A 25,951-nucleotide genomic window follows, 5' to 3' on the forward strand; every position below is an offset into this window, starting at 1 on the left:
AATATAACGATATTGCTGTGAACGTATTGATCAGGGAATAGGCACTGACTTGTTGGCCACTCGTACAGCATCATAGGCGTGCCACAGGTCTTCTCCGGTCATCTTCCCGGCTGAGTCTTTAGCCACACCCATATTCTCCATCAAAGTGTCCTGGGTAAAGAACAGAGCACAGTCTCAGCCACAGGAGCCATATTGATTGATTGACAAGTAGAACTGAGCCACACATCTCCTACTGATTCCCCGTTAAGGAGCCATCCAGAGGGAATCTCACCATGAGTGTGTCAGAGCTAAGCCAGGCCCTCCTCTCTGCGGTGGGGGACGTCACACTAACCCTCCTCACCTCCTCCGGAGAGGGAAAGGGAGGGAGGCCGAAGAAGGAAGGTGTGGCTGGGAAGGTAGGGGGCCCAGAAAAGGGCGGCGACATCGGGGAAGGCGATGGGGGCTCCATGATCAGGCTTTGGTTTGAATCTGTCCGTCTGTAGCCCTTAGAGTGCTGCATCGGAAACACAGAGAAATATCATATTTTTCAGCAAGGTTGAATATTATAACCTGGGTATCTCTCAACAATGCTACATTGATACGTCGCATAGGAAAAACAGAAAGCCCGGCACCCAGGCTAGTGGAATATGGAGTTGAATATAATGTGTGAGTACCTCAGTGAGCATGCTCATTTCCCGTAGGTTTTCGTATCTCTGCTCCAGCCTGGTGAACTCTCTGAGCAGACCCTGGTACTTCCTCCTCTCCTCATCCAGCTCTGCTGTCAGAGCTTTACCTTCCTGGGCCACAGCCTGTACTACACTCTCTGGATGCACAGACATAAAACATAGGATTCAAAGTAAATTGAGAGAGACGCACTGAAAACAGATACCTGTTATGAATAGACCTACCCTCCTGAGCTGTCTCCTGCTCCAGTAATCGGGTGGTCAGATCCTCCTTCTCTTTCCCCAAACAGTCCCTCTCAACCTGCAGGGCCTGCACCTCCTGTAAACAGAGAAAGAGGAGAGATCTTAAATACCACTATTCTGCAGAAAAACACAAGAGCTGTTTCGGCTCCATTAGGACCAACAAGACCTACCTGTGTGAGTCGTAGGATCTCCTGGGCTGCTTTCTTCTCTGCCCTCCTCCTCTCCTCCGTCTCCTCCTCTGTGATGGCGGTGCTGGGCTGAGACTGCTGAGTCTGGAGCTGGGTCTCTAACTGGTACTCCAGCTTAACTAGCGCCCCCCGCAGGGTGTCCAGCTCAATGTTGTGGGCCTTACGCTCCGCCTGGAGGGTCTCTCTCAGAGCACCGCTCTCCCTGGCCTGGACACACACACATAAACACACACATAAGCACACACATACATAAACACACACACACACACATAAACACACACACACATAAACACACACATACATAAACACACACATACATAAACACACATACACACACATGCATACAAACACATACATACACACACGTAAACACACACATAAACACACACACACACACACACATAAACACACACATACATAAACACACACACATACACACACGTAAACACACACACATAAACACACACAAACACACACACATACACACACAAACACACACATAAACACACAAATACACACACATAAACACACACAAACACACATAAACACATGCACATAAACACATACATAAACCCACACATACACACACACATACATACACACATACAGTGGGGCAAAAAAGTATTTAGTCAGCCACCAATTGTGCAAGTTCCCCACTTAAAAAGATGAGAGAGGCCTGTAATTTTCATCATAGGTACACTGCAACTATAACAGACAAAATGAGAAAAAAAATCCAGAAAATCACATTGTAGGATTTTTAATGAATTTATTTGCAAATAATGGTGGAAAATAAGTATTTGGTCACCTACAAACAAGCAAGATTTCTGGCTCTCACAGACCTGTAATTTCTTCTTTAAGAGGCTCCTCTGTCCTCCACTCGTTACCTGTATTAATGGCACCTGTTTGAACTTGTTATCAGTATAAAAGACACCTGTCCACAACCTCAAACAGTCATACTCCAAACTCCACTATGGCCAAGACCAAAGAGCTGTCAAAGGACACCAGAAACAAAATTGTAGACCTGCACCAGGCTGTGAAGACTGAATCTGCAATAGGTAAGCAGCTTGGTTTGAAGAAATCAACTGTGGGAGCAATTATTAGGAAATGGAAGACATACAAGACCACTGATAATCTCCCTCGATCTGGGGCTCCACGCAAAATCTCACCCCATGGGGTCAAAATGATCACAAGAACGGTGAGCAAAAATCCCAGAACCACACGGGGTGACCTCGTGAATGACCTGCAGAGAGCTGGGACCAAAGAAACAAAGCCTACCATCAGTAACACACTACGCCGCCAGGGACTCAAATCCTGCAGTGCCAGACGTGTCCCCCTGCTTAAGCCAGTACATGTCCAGGCCCGTCTGAAGTTTGCTAGAGAGCATTTGGATGATCCAGAAGAAGATTGGGAGAATGTCATATGGTCAGATGAAACCAAAATATAACTTTTTGGTAAAAACTCAACTCGTCGTGTTTGGAGGACAAAGAATTCTGAGTTGCATCCAAAGAACACCATACCTACTGTGAAGCATGGGGGTGGAAACATCATGCTTTGGGGCTGTTTTTCTGCAAAGGGACCAGGACGACTGATCCATGTAAAGGAAAGAATGAATGGGGCCATGTATCGTGAGATTTTGAGTGAAAACCTCCTTCAATCAGCAAGGGCATTGAAGATAAAACATGGCTGGGTCTTTCAGCATGACAATGATCCCAAACACACCGCCCGGGCAACGAAGGAGTGGCTTCTTAAGAAGCATTTCAAGGTCCTGGAGTGGCCTAGACAGTCTCCAGATCTCAACCCCATAGAAGATCTTTGGAGGGAGTTGAAAGTCCGTGTTGCCCAGCAACAGCCCCAAATCATCACTGCTCTAGAGGAGATCTGCATGGAAGAATGGGCCAAAATACCAGCAACAGCGTGTGAAAACCTTGTGAAGACTTACAGAAAATGTTTGACCTCTGTCATTGCCAATAAAGGGTACATAACAAAGTATTGAGATAAACTTTTGTTATTGACCAAATACTTATTTGCCACCATAATTTGCAAATAAATTAATTAAAAATCCTACAATGTGATTTTCTGGATTTTTTTTCTCATTTTGTATGTCATAGTTGAAGTGTACCTATGATGAAAATTACAGGCCTCTCTCATCTTTTTAAGTGGGTGAACTTGCACAATTGGTGGCTGACTAAATACTTTTTTGCCCCACTGTACACACACACACACCTAAACACACACAAACACACACATATACACACACAAACACACATAAACACACACACATACACACACACAAACCCGCACATAAACCCACACAAACACACACACATACATACACACACATTAACGCACACACAAACACATACGTAAACACACATACACACACACATACACACACACACACATATAAACAAACACACACATAAACACAAACACACACCTAAACACACACATACACACACATAATCCCACACATACACACACACATAATCACACACATACATACACACACACACACACACACACACATAAACATACACACATAAACACATACACATACACAAACATACACATACACAAACACATAAACAAACACACACATAAACCCACACACAAACATTTACATTTACATTTAAGTCATTTAGCAGACGCTCTTATCCAGAGCGACTTACAAACACACACATACACGCACACATAAAGACACACACACATAAACACACACATACACACACATAAACACACACACATAAACCCACACATAAACCCACACAAAGACACACACACATACACACACACAAACATAAACACACACATAAACCCACACAAACACACACACAGACACAAACACACACATAAACCCACACATAAACCCACACAAACACACACACACACACACACAAACACATACATACACACACACACAAATACACACATAAACACTCACATAAACCCACACATGAACACACACATACACACACACACACAAACACACACATATACACACATAAACACACACACATAAACACACACATAAACCCACATAAGCACACACAAAGGTTCACTTCTGTATTATTCATTTTGCACATTTATTTTTTCCACTCTGGATGTACCAAAACCTCTAAACAGTTCATCAAAATTCATCAGCCCCCTAGAAACACCTGGTCTCCTCTACCCATCCAAAACCACCCATCTTCTTCTAAGCCCACTCACCATCCCCTTCTCAGGCTTCTCCACCCTTCTCCACCCTTCTACACCTCTACCCATCCCTTTCTCATCACCTTCCATGACACCAGCATCTCACCTTCTGGTCGGCCCTGAGCTGCAGCTGCATCAGTTTGACCTCCATGCCCTTGTTGAGTTCTCTGAACTTCTCCACCGAGCGAGCCTCTGTCTTCAGCTTCAGCAGCTCCCTCCTGGCAGCCCGCCGCCTCACACAACACTGCATCAACACTATGGCGGCCCTCACCCTCCTGTAAGCAAGGCGGGCCAGCCAGCCACGCACTGCAGACTGGAGCAACACCGCAGCCCGCTCTGCCACCACCTGGGGAGGGAGAGGATAGAAGGGACGCATTATATTATTTCACACAGTTATGATTACAGTTATGATTAAGGACACTGAGTGTACAAAACATTAGGAACACCTCCTCTTTCCATGACATAGACTGACTAGGTGAATCCAGGTGAAAGGTATGCTCCCTTATTGATGTCACTTGTTGAATACACGTCAATCAGTGTAGATGAAGGGGAGGAGACAGGTTAAAGAAGGATTTTAAGCCTTGAGGCAAGGATTGTGTGTGTGTGCCATTCAGAGGGTATGGTAGTAGGTGCCAGTCAAGTAGTAGGTAGTGTCAAGGACTGCAAAGCTGATGGGTATTTCACGCTCAACAGTTTCCTGTGTGTATCAAGAATGGTCCACCACCCAAAGGACATCCAGTTAATTTAACACAACTGTTAGAAGCACCGGAGTCAACATGGGCCAGCATCCCTGTGGAAGGAGAGAGAGTCCATGCCACAATGTATTGAGGCTGTTCTGAGGGCAACTCAATACTAGGAAGGTGTTCCTGTACACTCAGTGTATCAGGATAGTCTAGAATCTGGATCTGATATTACTGAGGAATAGTTCCTGGGGCTGGAGCCCTGCCTTGACTTATCTCTCGAGGTTCAAGTTATCACATGTATGAAATGCATTTTATGTTTAAGCTGTAAATAAAAACATTAGATGCTCTGATAAAAAAGATTCTGGGGCCTTCGTGCCAGCGTTTCCTCACCCGTCTGTATTGGCGTCGTGCCAGCGAGCCCCTGGTGAAAGCTTGGATGGTGACGGTGGCCTCGCGGATCATCAGAAACATCTGTCTTATCGCCACCATACGGTATGTCTTCTGGATGATCAGCGCTGCCTTGGTGTAGCGCAGAAGGTCTGCCAGCCTAGATCACACAGAACAGAACAGTCACTTAAATAGTTGGACAAATGTAGGTAGCCTACTGATGAGACACACTGTACTATATGACAATGTGAAGTGTAAAGCAGATTGACGTGCTGTTGTGTCACATAGTCAGTCATCCTGCTCTCACCGCCTAGCCAGGGCTCCTCTTGTGTATCTCTGGATGGTGAGTGTTGCCCAGCGTGTCTTGATGTATCGCCTGCGGCCCAGCCAGCCTCTGACCCAGCTCTGGATGATCACCCCGGCCGCCCTCAGTCTCTCTGCCCTCAGCCTCTCCAGCAGAGCCACCTGCCCAGCACGGAAGAACACCTTGGTCTTCCCAAAGCAATACTGCTCCGGGTCTGGAATGAGCTCCGGCAGGGCCCTCTGGCCCGACGCCTGGATCTGTTCCTGAGTCTGAACCCCACCCCCGCGCAACAGCACCCGGTACCGGCTGAAGAACTCTGCGTAGGTCCACCTGGAACCAAGATGTTGGAAGGAAGAGGGACACGTTTTCACAGAGTGAGTACAAATACTCTTGAGATCTTTAATTGTGCGTTTTTCATAAATGTTGGTGGCTACAGGACAGATACAGTGTTCTGTATCGGTGAAATAACTATGCTATTATGTATTTGTTTTCTGTGATGGGTTTATCTGTGAATATTCCAGAGGTGAAGCTGATGTTAAATGTGCTTTGTACCTGGATGGGTAGCCTGCAGCACTGATGCGTATGGTCTCTAGCACCCCGCAGGCTCGCAGCTGCTGGACGGCCCTTTTAGGGTCAAACCTGAGAGGGGAAATATGCTTAACACGCTGCACTGCGCACGCACGCACACACACACACACACACACACACACACACACACACACACACACACACACACACACACACACACACACACACACACACACACTCACACACACACACACAACCCCCTACTGACAATATTGATATTATACACACAACGCAACACATAATACACACTGCACACCCAACAAACACAGATAACATACTACACACACACACCTCTCTCCACATAATACACACATTATACACACTGTTTAACACACCGCACACACATGCCTCCCCCACCACAAACACACACACATGGCAGGAGCACAGGGGTCTGACTCACATAAAAGGCTCTTTGAGGTCATTGGGCTTAATACAGCGGATGTAGTGAGGGGTGGTGCTGTTCAGAGTGTCCATCAGCAGCTGCAGAGACTGACGGAACTGTTTGAAGAAACATGGAGGAACACACTAACTCACACTCCTGTCCTACTGTCCATAGAACATACAACAACATGCAACGAGCCATGGATGAAGTAATACAGACATTATTACTTCAAACAAATACATTCTGTCAACTGTTAAAAGCTGGACACGAATGGTGTTGCTTGGCCACAGCAGGGGGAGGCATACAGTACCTGGAAGCCCACAGTGAGTTTGTGTTCCCGCTGAGCTCTCATCCCAGGGCCAGAGCGCAGACTGCCATTGGGCAGAGAGGACTTCCCCTCTGAGAGGGACAGACTGCCCCCTGCTGGCTTTTGCTGGAACAGCTCAGACACCAGCTCAGACTGACGGAGAGACAGACAGGGTTACAGTATGTTAATAAGGCTTCATCTCTCCCTCTACTGTCCTCCATTTCACCCTAGGATCTTGATCTCAGCCTAGATTTCACCCCAGTCCGACAAAAGTGGACAGCTGAAATCTGGTTCTTCAGAGAGCCTCCCTCAAATTCCTCTACTCTTCAGATGCACTCAAAACTGACAGGGAGGTAAGAAAAGTGAGCCAAGACTTCTGACAGGGGAAGCTGCAGATCATCACTGTGTGAATGCAGATCATCAGAGTTGTAATTTAAAACATTGAGAGGTGATACCTGACTGGCTCTTAGGATGTTGATGGGTTCCTCAAAAACTGTATCCCGGTTCTTGTCTAAAAACCCATCGCATTCATATTGGACCTGACAAACAAAACAAAAAAGTTGAAGTCAAATACTTTACAGCAACCATCACATTCTGCAAACAGGTCGAACTGAGGCATCAAATATACTCTGGCTAATATAACTAGCTCACCATGTCAGCAAAGTGCAGGATGATGAAGGCAGTGTTGGACATTCGAGGTTTGCGGAAGTGTGGACTGGGGTTGTTACTCTGATGCTGATCATACAGCTTCCTAGCCCAACTCTCCTCTGAACCTTTGGGCATCTGATCAAGGAAACAGACACCGTGGGAGGTAAGGTTTTTCTGGATCAATGTACATTTGATAAATCTTCTGTTTTTTCTATAAATATTTTGAAGTTTGACTTTTAGTAGGAGAAAAACATTTCTGGCAGGACTTGCTTTTGTTTTATATATACATATATATATTTTTAATTGTTGGGGATCAAATCCATCACAAGGCGTTCATGGCTTGTCAGTGCACTCAGTAATGATTTAGATGTACAGCATATCCTGAGTACATGTACTTATTGTATTTCAAACCGGTTTGGACACATGAACACAAAGCAGACACAACACAATGTGGTCTTGATAGAAACCAGGACTGTGACTGACTGACCCTGCACTCCTCATCCAGCAGGTCGAGCAGGCCCAGCTGTCCCTCGATGAGAGCGATGCACGGCTGGTTATCACTGAACTCTATCCTGCTCCACGGCAGCTCCTCACGGACATACTCCTCCTGCTCCAACTGGAACACGTGCTGCATGGGTGAGGGGAGGAGAGGGAGACCAAGGGTTACTGAGGGGACATGAGGATAACAAGTTCATGGACACAGACTCACATTCATATTGATGTCCAACCCCCCACACACACTTGGTGACTCACCCTGTTGAATTGCTGCTGCAATTTCTCATTGGCGTAATTTATACAGAACTGTTCAAAACTGTTCCTTTCAAATGTCTCAAACCTGCCAAAGAGAAATGGGCAAAAAGGGAAATCAACATGTTAATAATGTGTTGTTACTACAGTCATTACAGTAATTACAGGTATAACAACAACTTCATCTAAGGTGTGACCCCATGCCCTTTCTACTCACCCATAGATGTCCAGCACCCCAATAAATGACTTGGGCTTCTCGCTCTGGGCTCGAAGGGCTGAGTTGAGCCGGGTCACCGTCCAGGTGAACAGCTGACCGTACACATGCTTGGCCAGGGCATCCCGGGCCTCTAGGGACTGCTGACCAGGCATGGGCTTGACCAGCATCTCTCCCCCTACTGTCAGCCTGCGGTGGCACAGCCAGTGGGCCATCTGGGTCCTCTCCACCCCCAGCAGCTTGGAGAACACCGACAGGGAATGCTCCTCCCCCTGGTTATGGAATATTTTAACCAATTACGTGAGAGTTTATGGGAAATACTGAACAAAAATGTAAGAAAAAACAAAAAATCTTACATCAATGTAACTTCGATCACCACCTCTCCCACTGGCCTGGATGTTGACATTGCCCAGGTGCAGAACAGCTGCAAGGATCCTGAAGAGCTCCATCTGCTGGTCCGGAGGCACACCTGGAGGAGTACACACAACACCGGCATGTTCAAACTGCATACCACTACAGTCAGAGAAAACATGTTAGCATAGACGTGTTTAATGTAGAAGCTGTATACCTAGAATGGTGAAAGCATTGCGAGTGCGCTCCAGATCTACTACATCATCAGTGCCTGGGATCTGCATGGAATCTTCCCCTCCTTGGTTCGTGTAGCGGAACGTTTCGGCACCACCTACAGAAACACACATCAAAACACGTAATGAACACATTCTGAAATACACGGCTAGACCCATTGACGTTCATTTGTTCCCTGCTGTTGACGTTAAGTTCCTGAATACATTGTGGTCCAGTCTCACCCAGTTTGAGGACTCTCATCTCTGGCAGGTCTCTAGAAGCACACAGCTGGTAGAAGATGTGGTAGTTTCTCTCCTGTGACGCCTGGAAGACGACTCGAGACTTCTCCAGCAGGTACGTCCTCATGTTGGCCCCAATGATGCCCCCCTTCCGTCCGAAGCCGATCTCAATGTACTTCCCAAACCGGCTACTGTTGTCATTGCGTGTAGTCTTAGCATTCCCAATGGACTAAAGAGTAAAGGAAAGAATTACAAATACGATACATTACACTGTTTTAGCTATTACCTTTACAACTGAATACTGATATAATACAGTACTCATTTTCTATATGCAAAATACATTCTTTTTCCAAAATCACACTCTTCAAAAAAAAAATGTGAGTGAACCGCATTGCAGGTTAAGAGAACTCATTCACCCACATGTCAGTACCTCCATGATGGGGTTGGAGGCCAGTACTCTCTCCTCCACACTGGTCTGCTGGGCTGCTCCCCCCACCACAGCAAAGTAGCGCATGGTGAACTTAGCAGAGACTGTTTTCCCTGCTCCAGATTCCCCACTGATTATAATGGACTGGTTCTTCTCCTCCCTGCACACATAGACAACTACCCTCTTAATAATCTTGTCATGTACAGAGCTATTTGTCACACAGGGCAACTAAAGAGATCCGATCAAAGGCTCTCTCGTGTCACTACTATTTTGTCTGTATAGAGCTCTTTACAAAGAACAGCAACCCTGGTTCAACCCCCCCCCAAGGAGCAGGCAAAACAACAGTGTTTGAGGTAACAAAGGGCATATAAAATGGAGACCAAAGACTAGGGTGACCCCTGGCATTTGACCTTTAACCCCTGACCTGGTCATGGTGCGGTAGGCCTCTTCTGCCACAGAGAAGATGTGAGGCTCCATGTCAGCCATGTCCTGCCCACTGTAGGCATCGATCACTTCCTCTCCATAGATGGGCAGCTGGTCATATGGGTTGAGGGCCACCAACACAATCCCTGGAATGAGCAGTTGGTGTGAATGACCAATGGTTTAAAGTACTTGAGTAAAAATACATTAAAGTATTATTTAAGTCGTTTTTCGGGGTATCTGTACTTTACTACCTATATTTTTGACAACTTTTACATTTAGTCCACTACATTGTATAATGTACTTTTTACTCCAGACATTTCCATGACAACCAAAAGTATTTGTTACATTTTGAATGCTTAGAAGGACTGGAAAATGGTCCAATTCAGACACGTATCAAGAGAACATCCCTGGTCACCCGTACTGCCTCTGATCTGGCGGACTCACTAAACAGACATGATTTGTTTGTAAATTATGTCTGAGTGTTGGAGTGTGCTCCTGGCTGTCCATAAATTTAAAAAACAAGATCGGGCTGTTTGGTTTGCTTAATATTAGGAATTTTAAATTATTTAAACTTTTACTTTTGATACTTAAGTATATTTTTGCAATTACATTTACTTTTGATTCTTAAGTATATTTATAACCAAAAACTTTTAGACTTTCACTCAAGTAGTATTTTATTGAGCGATTTTCACTTTTACTTGACTCATTTTCTATTAAGGCATCTTTACTTTTAGTCAAGATTGACAATTGGGTACTTTTTCCACCACTGTAAATGACAGTGTTATTAATCGAATGAAAGGAATCTGTAAGAATACAAGATATTATTATTTTTCCTGTGACTTTTTATATATCAAAACTACTTAGATTATTGTTTATGTCTGCAACATATCACAGCAATCACATAAGATGCATGTGTTCTCAGGGTAATGTTTATTTAGCATCTTATGGAGAACCAATTTGTATGAAGCCAAAGAGAGGAGGCCATGTCCCTGTGAACTTTACACCTAGTAAAGATTATGTGACCATGAGGCCATAATCATAAAAGCAGGAGCACACAGGAGCGGCATATATGTCCTCTGGCAAAACAGCATCTGAAGAAAGACCTCCACCCTTGATCTCTTTCTGTCTCTCTCTCCATCTCTCTCAACCTATTCCTCTCTCTGTCTCTCCATCGTATTTCCTCTCTCCCCCTCTCTCTGTTCCTTACCACAGTAGGTGTAGATGCTGCTGTAGTCCAGGAATCGGACTCTCAGGTTGTGTAGAACAGCAGGCTCGTGCAGGAAGCTGAGAGCAGTGAGGTCATTCTCCCCCTCCAGAATATCAGGGTTCGCCAGAGGGGGGAGGCCAGAGGGTGGCACCACTGGGTACTGCACCTCCTATGCACATTAAATATTTGTCATTATCAAATGCTTATCCAAGAGCGACTAACAATACATCTACAGTATGCCAGCTGTTGACTGTGTGTGAGTGTGTCACCCTGCCATCGCTGATCTGCAGCACCACATTCTCATCTCCAAGGTTGTAGTCCTTGAGGAGCTTGGCTGATACCCACACTGCCTCTGGGTCAGGTACCCACACACTGGCACCCTGTTATAGAAATAAACGTTATCACAAACATTGAGCTCCTTGAAGAAACCCAGTGAAAAGTAAGCATGCATTGAGGGGGATTTCCTGTACTAATGACCAACACCCTTGGCTGTATCACTTTCACACCAGGTGGACAGGCCTAACTGCCAGTTGCCCAAAAACACAGCTGTAGAGGATAGTATTACATCACACAGGACACTATCTGTTCTACTGCTCTACAGTCTGTCATTACTCTGTGTGCCTTTTACTGTTACACTGCCAGGTCCCACCCAAGCAAGACATTTGTCGTCCATCAGCATAAAACACCTTAAATGTCGTTAAGAATTAACATTCCTCATCCCTCTCTGTCTCATCTTGGATTACTCATTATATTCTCGCAGATCTATTCCAACACACAACACTTCCTGTGCAATATGATATTGTGTGTGTCATTGCTAGAAAAGTCTAGTTCCTTGAGTATGGGCATTTAAAACATTTCCAGTTATTACATCTCTATTACTAGATTATGCCGTCGTGATACATACATAAGGTAGCCAGCAGGTAGCCTAGTGGTTCAGAGCGTTAGGCCACTAACTGAAAGGTTGCTGTTTGAATCCCAGAGCCAACTAGAAGAAAACAAATCCCAGGTCCAACGAGAAACATCTGTCAATGTGCCTACCTTTGGGCAAGGTACTTAACCCTCTGGATAAACTATGACTTTGTTGAAAATAAACTGTCAAAAAAGAAGTCTACTCCGCTATTCAGACATACAGGCGTAAACACTTACCTTGGCGTACAACTCCATAGTTCCAATCATAATCTTCTCCAGATATGAACCCTCTACCTGCAAAAACCCTGACAAATTTCAGAAGGGGTCTCCTAAATCACTGAAAAAGGCAACAAGGGTATCCTCTCCGAGATAGTTGGTGTCCTCCTCCCCTATGAGTGTGTTCAAGCACCGCTCTGTCCCTGTGCACTTTGTTCTGTTTGTCACTGACATGAAAACCCTTGAGAGGCAGCAGTCAGGTTAACTGTTAATCTCAAGCAGGTGATTGAGATGGAAGGATTTACAAGCACTTCTCTTCTACAGTCTCATTCACAGCAGCAGTTAGCCTCAAGCTGTGGTGGCCTTCTCAGCACTGTTAAACACATGTAGTATTCAGAAGATACAAGACAAGGCAGTGCCAAGTATGGCTCATCAAAATAGAGACAAAAACTGACAATGGAAAAATGAAACCGTATTCTGTTGATATACCGATACATTTTACTCAGTAACATAAAATTCAGTTCAGCCTGCTGATGTTGGATAGGGATCTCATTGAGCTTGACAATTGAAACATACAAACTTTGAGAAATGTGGGTATATGTACAAAGCGCAATTCATTTTCTCAACATGGAATCTTTGGGCTGGATTTAATCTACATCATGGAAAATCCACACTATAACTCAATTTTTTTTTCTTACAAATTTTAAACAAATCAAATCTTTATTTAACTAGGCAAGTCAGTAAATAACAAATTCTCAATTTACAATGAAGGCCGACTGGGGGTAGGTGGGCTCACTGTCTTGTCCAGGGGCAGAACAACAGATATGTACCATGTCAGCTCGGGGATTCGATCCAGCAACCTTTCTGTTACTGGCCCAACGCTCTAACCACTAGGCTACCTGCCACCCCCAAAAGGCATTTCAAAGACTGCATTCACATTAAACGCTGCATATGTCAACGGAATGTCAAAAAAATTACCTTTAAATTTAACACCAATCTTCCACGATACAGATTGAGTCCAGCCCTTAATCTTTAGTCAAACAAAATCTGCTTAGTTTACTCTGTCTGGCACCCAGTGCACAAGATAATGGAGGCAGCAAGTGTTGTGATGGCTTTGACCCATTATTGGAAACATTTTAAAAGCATGGCCATGGGGACAAACATGCTTTGGCTAGAAACAGCAACGTTAAACCAACAACTTCAGTGAGCAATGAGTGTTAAAATGAATAAAATCTACACAATGCAGGAGAGAAGGGTCCAAGTCACTTCTTACTACCCATTTTAACCATGTACAGTATGGTGTCACTTCTACTACCCATTTTAACCATGTACAGTATGGTGTCACTTCTACTACCCATTTTAACCATGTACAGTATGGTGTCACTTCTACTACCCATTTTAACCATGTACAGTATGGTGTCACTTCTACTACCCATTTTAACCATGTACAGTATGGTGTCACTACTACCCATTTTAACCATGTACAGTATGGTGTCACTTCTACTACCCATTTTAACCATGTACAGTATGGTGTCACTTCTACTACCCATTTTAACCATGTACAGTATGGTGTCACTACTACCCATTTTAACCATGTACAGTATGGTGTCACATCTACTACCCATTTTAACCATGTACAGTATGGTGTCACTACTACTACCCATTTTAACCATGTACAGTATGGTGTCACTTCTACTACCCATTTTAACCATGTACAGTATGGTGTCACTACTACCCATTTTAACCATGTACAGTATGGTGTCACTTCTACTACCCATTTTAACCATGTACAGTATGGTGTCACTTCTACTACCCATTTTAACCATGTACAGTATGGTGTCACTTCTACTACCCATTTTAACCATGTACAGTATGGTGTCACTACTACTACCCATTTTAACCATGTACAGTATGGTGTCACTTCTACTACCCATTTTAACCATGTACACTCATAACTCGGTGTCATGTGGAAACATCACTAGCTATTGAGAAGCTGGATATGATGCTATAACAAAATAACTACAGTAGAATACTGCAAGACTTCCCAAAAATCACATGAACCATCTTTGGTCAATACTTGGTAAGGGGGTTGAATGGACTACATTACAATGACAAGAATATTTCCTTGAGAACACAATACAATCATTTTTCACTAATTCTCTGTCCTGTGACTCATGCTTTAGAGTGCATCATTTGGGCAAATATATTGTTCCTTCTCATCAAAGCCTCGCTCACATAGCCCTGTAAACTGAACCAAAGTACCCCTACACTATGGTCCATCGAGCCCCACGGAGAGCATTAGAAACCCAGAAAGAAAAACAGCATTCGCTACTAATTGAAAATCTCCAAGTACATTTAAAAAGTAGTTTTTTGTTTGTTTTGTGTGTGTGTGTGTGTGGGGGGGGGGGGGGGGGTTGATATGATTGTCACAACATACATCTCACATTCAGAAAATCCATACAATGTCTTTGTAAAAAATAAAACTACATCATTGAACACTGAATCTGTCATACTGTATGTAAATCGCTCTCCTCTCACTCTGCACTGTCAAAAAGTTATTGGATGATCTCTTTTCAAATGAAAGATTATTCGCTCAATTATTTGATTCAGAATGGCTTGGTCCAAGTCCTTTCTTAGCACTGGAGCCAGAAGAGCCCAACCAGTGGGCGAGGTGGGCAGTGGGTAGGTAAAGCTTCAGAGAGGGGTAGTAGGTGGAAACTGGGCAGTTCTTTTGGTTGGATTGGTACAGGTTTCATGGTCCTGTGATAAGGTGTTGAAAGACCCATCCAAACTACTCTTAACTCCCCATCACCCTGTAAGAGAGGATAGGAAGAGATTTGTTGAAATGGCAAAACAAATAGACAGTAAATTATATTAGAAACGTGTCATCCCTTGGGTGGCATGCTTTGCAGCTCTTAAATTAAAATACTGACATCTATTGAGAAACCATCAATGTTGTACAAGCCTGAACAACCCTCACAATGTATTTTCAACAAAAGGAGGCCGTCAGCTAACCTTAAAGGTCCTTTAAACCAAATGGTGTCTGTTCCAGGTGAGTAGGTATCAAAATGAGAATACTGAAAGCGAGACACACACACACACACACACACACACACACACACACACACACAGTAAAATAAAATATGAGGAATACATTCAAAACTGAGGCTTAAATACACAGAGGTTTTATTGGGCATCATAATTTTTCATTGTGCAGAAAAGTGCGGAATTTAAAACATTTCGGCATCAAGACATCAGTGTCAAACATCTATATTGAAGCCTCTGTTTTGAATATATTTCTCTTTTGACACTGTATGGGTCTCCATCTCTCCCACCAATACTGACACCTTTGAACAGTAGCCTACCTCTGCTATACAGTCTCCATGTCGTCGTTGTCCTCCTCGAGTGAGTCGCCCTCGCTGGCTGCTTCCTCCACATGAGCCAACATGTCCGCCATTAGAGCCTCCTCCAGCTTCTTCCTCACACTGTACACCAGCTCCTCCTGCTTCCTGCACTCACCATGAGCAGATAACACACCAAAACATTTAGAGATATGGACAGAGATGAAAATAGCAAGGGAAAAATCAGCATTGTGTCATAATGTTCAAATGCAATTCAATTTATACATTCATTAAATGACTTCATAAATTCACACATGCCATTACTTTCGGCACTGATAGGACTCCATGGATAGAGTGTACAGTCCTGTGTGTAGCCTACCTGATGTCCTCGTCAGTGACAATGAAGGCCTTGCACAGAGGCTGCGATGTGTTGAGCCACACCCCTGGGTTCTTCTCCACGGCTGCAGACAGCTGACCGGTGATGGGGGCTGCACTAGTGTGCAGGGCGCTGGCTATCGCTGACAGTAGAGTCTTGTCTGTACATCCAGGTCCAACTCCTGTAGGACAGACAGGTGTTCACAATCTCAGTAGCAATTAAAAGAATAACAGGAAATGGGGATCATACTTGGCCCACTCTCTTACATTTACATTTCATTCATTTAGCAGACACTCTTATCCGACTTAAGTGCACACATTTTCATACTTTTTCCACGTACTCATCCCCTGTGGGAATCAAACCCACAAACCTGGGATTGCAAGCGCCTTGCTCTACCAACTGAGCCACACAGGACCCCAGTTGGTAGAGCATAGCCACTCAGGACTCTTACCTTGAAGACCTTTAGGCAGGTCCATTGTCTTCACTAGCTCCTCTGCGATGTCAAAGGCATCGAGACCACCAAGCTTCTTCTCCCAGAAAAGCTGTCAAAAAAAAATAATAAATACAAATAGATTTAGTCTCATTAGTCAAAATTATCTTCAGGAATAAAAGCATATAACTCGATGTAACTGTAGGTTACATTAAAACAGCAGACAGGCTGTGTTTACCTGTCTCGGCTGGTCGACGGCTTTCTGTGGATCTGTCTTGACTTTGTTGCTGGGGTGGTTGGTAACCTTGGTGACAGGTTGCTTAAAGATGGAAGCAGTCTGTCTGACGGGGAGTGATGTGTTCAGGTCTGGCTTGCCCTTGAAGACACACAAAGAAACATTAGCCAACAGTGACAACCAACACGATGTTGCCACAGTGCTGTTCCTGAAATACTAGATAATATTAGATATGTGGGTTATACTTAGCACCTGGGAGAAAAGTCTTGAAACACGTTATTCTGCCTTCTTTTTTCCTCTAACGGCTGGATTGACAGCGAATAAGGGTGCAGTCATTGAGAAGTTTGTCCAAAGTGTCTAGAAATATTACTTCAGAAGACAACCCTCTCACCTTGGTCTGATTGTTGTTGTCATAGCGCAGCCTCTGCCTGTTCTTGTTCAGTTTACTCATGAGCATCTTCCCTGTGCGGAAGTCGAAGGAGCTGAGGTCCATCTGGTTGCCAAGGTAACGAGCCAGCTGAGGCTTGCTCCGAAACTTCTTCCCGGTTGGACTAGGTGTGTGTGTGTGGGGGGGGGGGGGTGACAACAGACCACAGTGTGAGGATATGGACAACTGACCAGGGGATAGCAAGAGGGGAAAAGTAGAGAGATGGATACAGGTAACTGACAAAATAATGGAAATACTTGAATAAATGAGGGATACAAAGTATATTGAAAGCGGGTGCTTCCACACAGGTGTGGTTCCTGAGTTAATTAAACAATTAACATCCCATAATACTTTGGGTCATGTATAAAAAGGTTGGACAGGCCATTATTTTGGCTACCATGGATATGCCCCCATAGGATGACAATGCCCCCATCCACAGGGCACGAGTGGTCACTCAATGGTTTGATGAGCATAAAAACGATTTAAGCCATATGCCATGGCAGTCTCAGTCACCAGAACTGAACCCAAGTGAACACTTATGGGAGATTCTAGAGCAACTCCCGAGACAGCATTTTCCACCATTGTCAACAAAACACCAAATGTGCTATTTATTGTGGAAGAATGGTATCGCGTCACTCCAATAGAGGTCCAGGCACATAGTGCATTGAAGTGGTTCTGGATCATGGTGGCCCTATGAAGACAATTTATGTTCCGGTTTCCTTTATTTTGGCAGTTACCTGTAGATCAGGAAAGCTGCAAACAGACAGACATGCAGACTCTGCAACAAACAAGTTTTAAGCTGAACAAAAACAAACTGGAGACATGAAGAGTAGATGTAAAACAAAATTTCATGCAAGAACCAACACAACCAAGGATTTACTATTCACAGATTATTCATATGGAATTCATGTGTAAACAGTGAGTCTGCATGAGCATTTATTTAACAAAACAACAATTTTATGTGTAATTATATAATAAACTATTTAAGCAGTAGTATACATGTTAATGTATATTCCCAAATGTATAACCAATTCGCCATTAAATGTATACAATAGTTTCAGATAAAATGACCTTACTAACATGTTCCAGGAGTTGTAGTGTAGGGATAAACTATTGGGATACAATGCAACTGGGCAATCGAGAGCGATAAATGTTGCAACATTTCGAACGTTCGATTGGAAACATTGTTTCACATTAATTGTGTAGACCGGTCGCCTTCTACTGCCTAGTTAGTTAGTTGTCAGCAGAACGGCATTTCATCTCGATCTTAATCCCTGGACAAAAGCGTTGATAAATCAGCAATAGAAATGCATACTCTGCTATAATAACAATTGATATCTCAAATAACTAGCCTATTGACGCACTGTTTATTTGTGATGCATTACGATTTTCTAAAACATTTAAAACTGTGAATGATTGACCAAACTATGGAAACATCCGTGCTTGCAAAAAATCTTGCGCTTGCTTTCCATATCATAAATTGAGACAATTCACTTGAAAATAAGGTGCGTGCATCACACCACAGAATCAAAATGCGGTATAAAGTAGCCTACCACAAACTATACAATCGACCCGCCTCCCCCGCTCACCTAGCCTAAAAAATAACTTGTGGTTTCATGTTTGTTCCTCTGTGGCTATTAAACAATCGGCCAGTCGACTATTTAATAGTTAGTTCGTCTGGTCAAATAAAAATGATAAGGCTATTGTAAGGACTTTAAATCAGGCTAGGCTATTTGTGATTGCAATCATTCACATAACCTAACACTAGGTTTACAGGTTCTTAGGCCTACATAGGCTAAACATTGGTTACCGAGATCCTTATCCAACAATTATGTATAACTACGCTAAGAGAGGTGGCCTAGTTACCCTGATGCCACAAATAGAACAGTAATATCGGCTACTCCCCTCCCTGAATTTCTGTCTCCAGGTCACCCCCCTCCAAGTAAACCCAGAGCCCCAACCCCCTTGAAATACCGCCCGTAGACTACATTTGCATGAGAACACCCTCCTCTTTCTCAGTAACGTTACCTAAAATAATAGACATCTCTTTTTCCCGCAGACAAACCCGACTTTCTGGTCACTTCTTCGATCTGCCAGCCCTTGGGGAGAGCCAAGCATGCCCACCTTTTCTTCTCCATGTTCTCCTGTGAAGTGTTCAGTAATTCTCTTTGCTAGCGTGTTTATATTTGGGGTTACATTTCGTGTTTTATACAATGACTCCGTCCATTAGTGACATAGGGCTCAAACACTATTCATGGGATCTCCCTCCCGAGTTATCGCAGCTCTTTGTCGAAGACTTACAGAATATCACTCCGCCGTAACCTTTAGCCATATCACTGCCTGCCTCAAGAGGGCAATGAGGGCTACATCCGCAATACATTGGACCGTCGCCAACATTGCATTATTGAATCCTGAACCGATAAATCATTGATTTGACGAGCGCGGTAGCCTACGCGAACGCTCCAAAAGTAGAGCATTATAATAGAGCATTATAATATAGCATATCCCCAAAATATGGATAGATTTCCAATATGATTTCACAACATCAACAAAGGAGATTATTCAGGCAAAGTTTCACATAGGTAAAATTCGAGAACGCCGTGAGTCATTTTGGCCACGACAAAACTCACTTGTCATTCAGTCGTTTACATAATGCTTTTTTTGTGAATGGACAAAGTAGGCAGGAGCTTCATAGGTTGAGATGGCCACATGAATTACAATACTTGTTTGAAATATTCCTTTATAAAACAATTATCTATTTAGAGCTAGAGTAGTAATTAGTCATCTCACGAATTCCTTACCAAACGAATTACTCGTCATAATTAGAAAAAAATTGATTGCTTTTAAGAAAAGTTAAACTGCAACACCAATAAGTGTGTAACTAAATTTGGAATCCCTGAACACTACCTACAGTTCAATGGTTTGCGGATACACTCGAGACCACCGAAACGCCTCCCACACGAGAACCTTTCATCGATGACAAAATAGTATTTTGCAACAATGCATTCCTAAAACAACACATGTAATGTCAAAAATAGCAATATAAGACATATAGATGGGTATTACTTTGTGTAAGGTACTTACTCGTTTTTGTCCATCTCGCATAATATCTTGGTTTCTCCCTTTCGGTCTGTGTTAAATCCCTTCTCCCCTCCTTTCACTCCCCTCCCCCTTCAACGAGAGAAATGAAAGACATCCGCGCAAAAACAGAATCGCCCCCAGATTAAACCTGATTGTTAATAATGGATATCAATGGGGGTTTGAAACAAAGTCGCCCTGTGTGTTTCAAATAGTCAATGTATCCAACAAGAAACACAAGACAATGTATCCTTTATGATAGTAACTGGAATGTGACATGTAACTATCTTTCTGAATCTTCAGAGCAGCCCACATGTGTACTATTTAGCAAGGAAGCGTAAAACGAGTAATTAAACTGTAACAGTGGTTGCTAATACCACTTTGTATTTCAGTTGGACAAAGTATCGAGTGTCAAATACATTTTTACAGACAATATTTTACAAATAACCAGTTTCTCTCAGTGACTGACTAACCAATTATTCGCAATTCCATTCAAATGGTTGCAGCATGTCCTTATTTGGAGGATATGCTGCCTTCTCTTATTTGATGCGGTGTGAACGTTAACTTCACTCCAGGAATGTTAAACAAAAGAAAACATATTTACAAGCATTTTTAAACCAATTGAATTTATTAGTAAAATACTTCACGCATTAATAAATATTTTTGGGAACTTCTCAAAATAACTTTCACACAATCGTATCAACGAGTTTGCCACTCAAACGCTGCATTGTGTAGAATAATGACAAAGGCAGTAATTAAATGACATTTATTGACATTAAATAACAAAACAGCATTCAAGCTAACATGACATCCTTTGGTGCAAACCCCTACAAGCTCTGTGTCGCGTCATCCCACTTTAGCCAACGCAGAAAGAGCAAGCACTCCACCCATGCCCATCTCCAAGTCATAGTCCTGCAGACAGACACAAACACTCCAGTCATTAGCAGTAATATTACACAAATATAATTCTTTCGCTAGCATATCCTTAGGGGACGACTGAAAATTGTAAATTGTTTTTAAAGTTAGAATCCACAGCAGAAACTGCTCTACTGTTGCCACATGGGCCTTGTTACTGGGGTTTTATACTGTGTATTTAAATACTATTGTAAACAGCTCATTCTAATATTTCTACTACTGTACTTTGCATTTTAGTTACACTGTATATACACACACACAACGTATATTTATTTATATACCGCTGTACATACCATTCCTAGTACATCTTGTGTAAATCCATCCGGTGTATATAAAGTGCATTCAGCAAGTATGCATACCCATTGATATATTCCACATTGTGTTGTGTTGCAACCTGAATTCAAAATGGATTAAATATTTTTAATCGATGAATTATATATTTCCCCCCTCACCCATTTACACACAATACCCTATAATGACAAAGTGAAAACATTTTTAGAAAACTTTAGCACAATTTATTGAAAATGACACCCGTGAGTCAATACTTTGTAGAAATATTATTTGGCAGTGATTACAACTGACTTTTCAGGGTAAGTCTAAGAATTTTCCACACTAGGACTGTACAACATTTGCCCAGTGTTGTTTCCAAAATTCTTAAAGCTGTCAAATTGGTTGTTTACAATTGCAGGTAAACCATTTTCAGGGTCTTGCCATAGATTTAAGTAGATTTACTTTGCATTCGGAAAGTATTCTGACCATTTGACTTTAAAAAATTACATTACAGCCTTAATCTAAAATGGATTAAATAGCCCCCACCCCCCCAATCAATCAATCTACACACAATACCCCATAATGACAAAGCTAAAACAATTGTATTTTTTGCAAATTGTATAAAAAAAAAAAAAAATGAAATATCACATCACAAGTATTCAGACCCTTTACTCAGTACTTTGTTGAAGCACCTTTGGCAGCGATTACAGCCTTGAGCCTTCTTGGGTATGACACTACAAGCTTGGCACAGTTGTATATGGGGAGTTTCTTCCATTCTTCTCTGCAGATCCTCTTAAGCTCTGTAAGGTTAAATGGGGAACATCGCTGCACAGCTATTTTCAGGTCTCTCCAGAGATGTTCAATCGGGTTCAAGTCCGGACTCTGGTTGGGCCACTCAAGGACATTCAAAGACTTGACCCGAAGCCACTCCTGCGTTGTCTTTGCTGGAGCAGGTTTTCATCAGGGCTCTCTCTGTACTTTGCTCCATTCATCTTTGCCTCGATCCTGACTAGTCTCCAAGTCTCTGCCGCTGGTAAACATCCCCACAGCATGATGCTACCACCACCATGCTTCACCGTAGGGATTCTGCAAGGTTTCCTCCAGATGTGACACTTGGCATTCAGGCCAAAGAGTTCAATCTTGGTTTCACGAGACCAGAAAATCTTTTTTCTCATGGTCTGAGAGTCTTTAGGTGCCTTTTTTTCCAAACTCCAAGTGGGCTGTCATGTGGCTTTTAAAGAGGAGTGGCTTCCATTTGGCCCCTCTACCATAAAGCCCTGATTGGTGGAGTGCTGCAGAGATGGTTGTCTTTCCTGAATGTTCTCCCATCGCCACAGAGGAACTCTGGAGCTCTGTCAGAGTGACCATCGGGTTCTTGGTCACCTCCCTGACCAAGGCCCTTCTCCCCCGATTGCTCAGTTTGGCCCAGGCGGCCAGCTCTAGGAAGAGTCTTGGTGGTTCCAAACTTCTTCCCTCTCACTCTCCCCTCCCAGAGGACCTGAGCCCCATGCCTCACAACTACCTGGCCTGAGGACTCCTGGCTGTCCCCAGGACACCTTGTCATGCTGCTGCTCTAGTTTCAACTGTTCTGTAAATGGAACCCTATCTTTTCACCGGACGTGCTACCTTGTCCCGGACCTGCTGTTTTCGACTCTCTACCGCACCTGCTGTCTTGACCTCTGAATGCTCGGCTATAAAAAGCCAACTGACATTTACTCTTGAGGTACTGACCAGATGCACCCTCTACAACCCTGCTGGTCACCTATGAAAGTTTGAACGTCTTGAAGAACAATCTGGCCTTAATGGCCATATACAGCCAGAAGAAGACTGGCCACCCTTCAGAGCCTGGTTCCTCTCTATGTTTCTTTCTAGGTTCCTGCCTTTCTAGGGATTGTTTTCTAGCCACTGTGCATCTGCATTGCTTGCTGTTTGGGGTTTTAGGCTGGGTTTCTGTATAGCACTGTGACATCGGCTGATGTAAAAAGGGCTTTATAAATACAGTTGATTGATGGAGGCCACTATGTTCTTTGGGACTTTCAATGCTGCAGAAATGTTTTGGTACCCTTCCCCAGATCTGTCACTTGACACAATCCTGTTTCGGAGCTCTACGGACAATTCCTGTACTGGTCAACTGTGGGACCTGTAATGTGGAAAATGTCAAGGGGTCTAAATACTTTCCGAATGCACTGTAGACAGGTGTGTGTCTTTCCAAATGATGTCCAATCAATTTAAAATGTACCACACGTTGACTCCAATCAAGTTGTAGAAACAGCTCAAGGGTGATCAATGGAAACAGGATGCACCGGCTTGCCATAACAAAGGGGTTGAATACTTACTGACTTAAGACATTTCAGCTTTTCATTTTGTCAAAATGTCTAAAAACATGAATCCACTTTGACAGTATGGGGTATTGTGCGGAGGAGGCCAGTAAAAAAAAAAAAAAAGTTACCTAAATTTTAAATTCAGGCTGTAACAACAAAATGTGGAAAAAGTCAAGGGGTGTGAATACTTTCTGAAGTCACTGTACATATTGATTGCATTTGGATAACACATATGGAATCATCTAGTAACCAAATAAAACTGAATCAAAATGTATTTAACATTACTCAAAGCAGCCACCCTTTGCCTGAATGACAGCTTTGTACACTCTTGACCTTCTCTCAACCAGCTTCACCTGGAATGCTTTTCCAACAGTCTTGAAGGAATTCCCACATATGCCGAGTACCTAATGGCTGCTTTTCCTTCACTCTGCGGTCCAACTCATCCCAAACCATCTTAATTGGGTTGCGGTTGTATGATTGTGGCCAGGTCATCTGATACAGCACTCCATCACTCTCCTGCTTGGTAAAATAGCCCTTACACAGCCTGGAGTTGTGTTTGGTCATTGTCCTGCTGAAAAACAAATGATAGTCCCACTAAGCACAAACCAGAAGGGATGGCGTATTGCTGCAGAACGCTGTGGTAGCCATGTTGGTTAATTAAGTATGCATTGAATTCAAAATAAATCAATCAGACCTTGTCACCAGCCAAGCACCCCCACACCATCTCCTCCTGCATGCTTTACAGTGGGAACCACACATGTGGAGATCATCAGTTCACCTACTCTGCGTCTCAAAGACACTGCGGTTGGAACCAAAAATCACAAATTTGTCTCATCAAACCAAAGGACAGAATATTCCACCGGTCTAATGTCCATTGCTCGTGTTTCTTGGCCCAAGCAAGTCTCTTGTTCTTATTAGTGTCCTTTAGTAGAGGTTTATTTGCAGCAATTTGACCATGAAGGCCTGATTCATGCACTCTCCTCTGAACAGTTGATGTTGTGATGGGTCTGTTACGTCAACTCTGTGAAGCATGTATTTTGGCTGCAATGTCTAAGGCTGGTAACTCTAATGAACTTATCCTCTGCAGCAGAGGTAACTCTGGGTCTTCCATTCCTGTGGTGGTCCTAATGAGAGCCAGTTTCATCATAGCGTTTGATGGTTTTTGCGACTGCACTTGAAGAAACGTTCAAAGTCCTTGACATTTTCCCGAATTGACTGACCTTCATGTTTTAAAGTAATGATGGACTGTCGTTTCTCTTTTCATATTAGGTCAAGAACAGCTCAAATAAGCACTTGGTCTTTTACCAAATAGGGCCATCTTCTGTATACCAACCCAACTGCTTGGCTCAAATGCATTAAGGAAAGAAATTCCACAAATTAACAAGGCACAGCTGTTAATTGAAATGCATTCCAGGGGACGACCTCATGAAGCTGGTTGAGAGAATGCCAAGAGTGTGCAAAGCTGTCATCAAGGCAAAGGGTGGCTACTTTGAAGAATCTCAAATATAAAATATTTAGATTTTATGGTTACTACATGATTGTGTGTTGTTTCAAAGTTGATGTCTTTACTATTATTGTACAATGTAGAAAATAGTAAAAATAAAAAAATAATAAAAAGGAATGATAGGTGTGTATGCAGTTGAAGTCGGAAGTTTACATAAACTTAGTTTAAATGTTTTTGGCTAAGGCATTTCACAATTCCTGACATTTAGTCCTAGTAAAATTCCCTATCTTAGGTCAGTTAGGATAACCACTTTATTTTAAGAATGTGAAATGTCAGAATAATAGTAGAGAATGATTGATTCCAGCTGTTATTTCTTTCATCACATTCCTAATCCATCAGAAGTTTACATACACTCAATTAGCATTTGGTAGCATTGCCTTTAAATTGTTAATTTGGGTCAAATGTTTTAGGTAGCCTTCCACAAGCTTCCCACAATAAATTGGGTGAATTCTGGCCCATTCCTCCTGACAGAGCTGGTGTAACTGAGTCAGGTTTGTAGGCCTCCTTGCTCACCGCACAAGCTT

General features: G+C 43.1%; 2 protein-coding genes and 1 long non-coding RNA gene across 5 annotated transcripts in view; all 3 read right to left on the minus strand.

Moving 5' to 3' along the window:
• si:dkey-110c1.10 (unconventional myosin-Vb) overlaps positions 1-12,569 on the minus strand; it is a 47,061-nt gene extending 34,492 nt beyond the window's left edge. The window contains exons 1-24 of the mRNA XM_064932958.1: positions 12,552-12,569; positions 11,675-11,785; positions 11,406-11,574; positions 10,200-10,344; positions 9,779-9,935; positions 9,352-9,577; positions 9,114-9,227; positions 8,902-9,014; positions 8,549-8,817; positions 8,338-8,419; positions 8,072-8,212; positions 7,588-7,719; positions 7,392-7,475; positions 6,940-7,089; positions 6,648-6,745; positions 6,212-6,298; positions 5,663-5,989; positions 5,359-5,515; positions 4,392-4,631; positions 1,076-1,300; positions 888-981; positions 654-802; positions 272-493; positions 50-150 (exon numbers count right to left, since the gene is read on the minus strand). Coding sequence (XP_064789030.1) covers positions 50-150; positions 272-493; positions 654-802; positions 888-981; positions 1,076-1,300; positions 4,392-4,631; positions 5,359-5,515; positions 5,663-5,989; positions 6,212-6,298; positions 6,648-6,745; positions 6,940-7,089; positions 7,392-7,475; positions 7,588-7,719; positions 8,072-8,212; positions 8,338-8,419; positions 8,549-8,817; positions 8,902-9,014; positions 9,114-9,227; positions 9,352-9,577; positions 9,779-9,935; positions 10,200-10,344; positions 11,406-11,574; positions 11,675-11,785; positions 12,552-12,569 — 3,611 coding nt within the window. The remainder of the gene's footprint in view (positions 1-49; positions 151-271; positions 494-653; positions 803-887; positions 982-1,075; positions 1,301-4,391; positions 4,632-5,358; positions 5,516-5,662; positions 5,990-6,211; positions 6,299-6,647; positions 6,746-6,939; positions 7,090-7,391; positions 7,476-7,587; positions 7,720-8,071; positions 8,213-8,337; positions 8,420-8,548; positions 8,818-8,901; positions 9,015-9,113; positions 9,228-9,351; positions 9,578-9,778; positions 9,936-10,199; positions 10,345-11,405; positions 11,575-11,674; positions 11,786-12,551) is intronic.
• Positions 12,570-13,005: 436 nt separating this feature from the next.
• mbd3b (methyl-CpG binding domain protein 3b) lies at positions 13,006-20,505 on the minus strand. 3 transcript variants are annotated; one of them, XR_010451457.1, is made up of 8 exons: positions 19,368-19,662; positions 17,304-17,463; positions 16,916-17,053; positions 16,699-16,789; positions 16,251-16,428; positions 15,896-16,039; positions 15,546-15,607; positions 13,006-15,343 (listed from the first exon to the last, which is right to left on the minus strand). XR_010451457.1 is itself a non-coding variant. In XM_064935136.1 (7 exons), exons 1-6 carry the CDS (start codon positions 20,435-20,437, stop codon positions 15,901-15,903), a joined length of 720 nt encoding a protein of 239 aa, XP_064791208.1. In that variant the 5' UTR covers positions 20,438-20,505; the 3' UTR covers positions 13,006-15,343; positions 15,896-15,900. The 3 variants fall into 3 exon arrangements, 2 of the variants coding, with proteins under 2 accessions (XP_064791208.1, XP_064791207.1); XM_064935136.1 differs by lacking the exons at positions 15,546-15,607; positions 19,368-19,662 and adding an exon at positions 20,424-20,505; XM_064935135.1 differs by lacking the exon at positions 15,546-15,607 and having other exon boundaries at positions 19,368-19,656.
• A 664-nt stretch (positions 20,506-21,169) lies between these two features.
• LOC135512776 (uncharacterized) lies at positions 21,170-21,726 on the minus strand. The gene is made up of 2 exons (XR_010451458.1): positions 21,626-21,726; positions 21,170-21,329 (listed from the first exon to the last, which is right to left on the minus strand). It is a non-coding gene; the product is annotated as an uncharacterized LOC135512776 (long non-coding RNA).
• Between the last annotated feature and the right edge of the window lie 4,225 nt (positions 21,727-25,951).

The sequence above is a fragment of the Oncorhynchus masou genome, chromosome 24 (assembly GCF_036934945.1).
Source record: "Oncorhynchus masou masou isolate Uvic2021 chromosome 24, UVic_Omas_1.1, whole genome shotgun sequence".
In the NCBI taxonomy this organism is placed as follows: domain Eukaryota; kingdom Metazoa; phylum Chordata; class Actinopteri; order Salmoniformes; family Salmonidae; genus Oncorhynchus; species Oncorhynchus masou.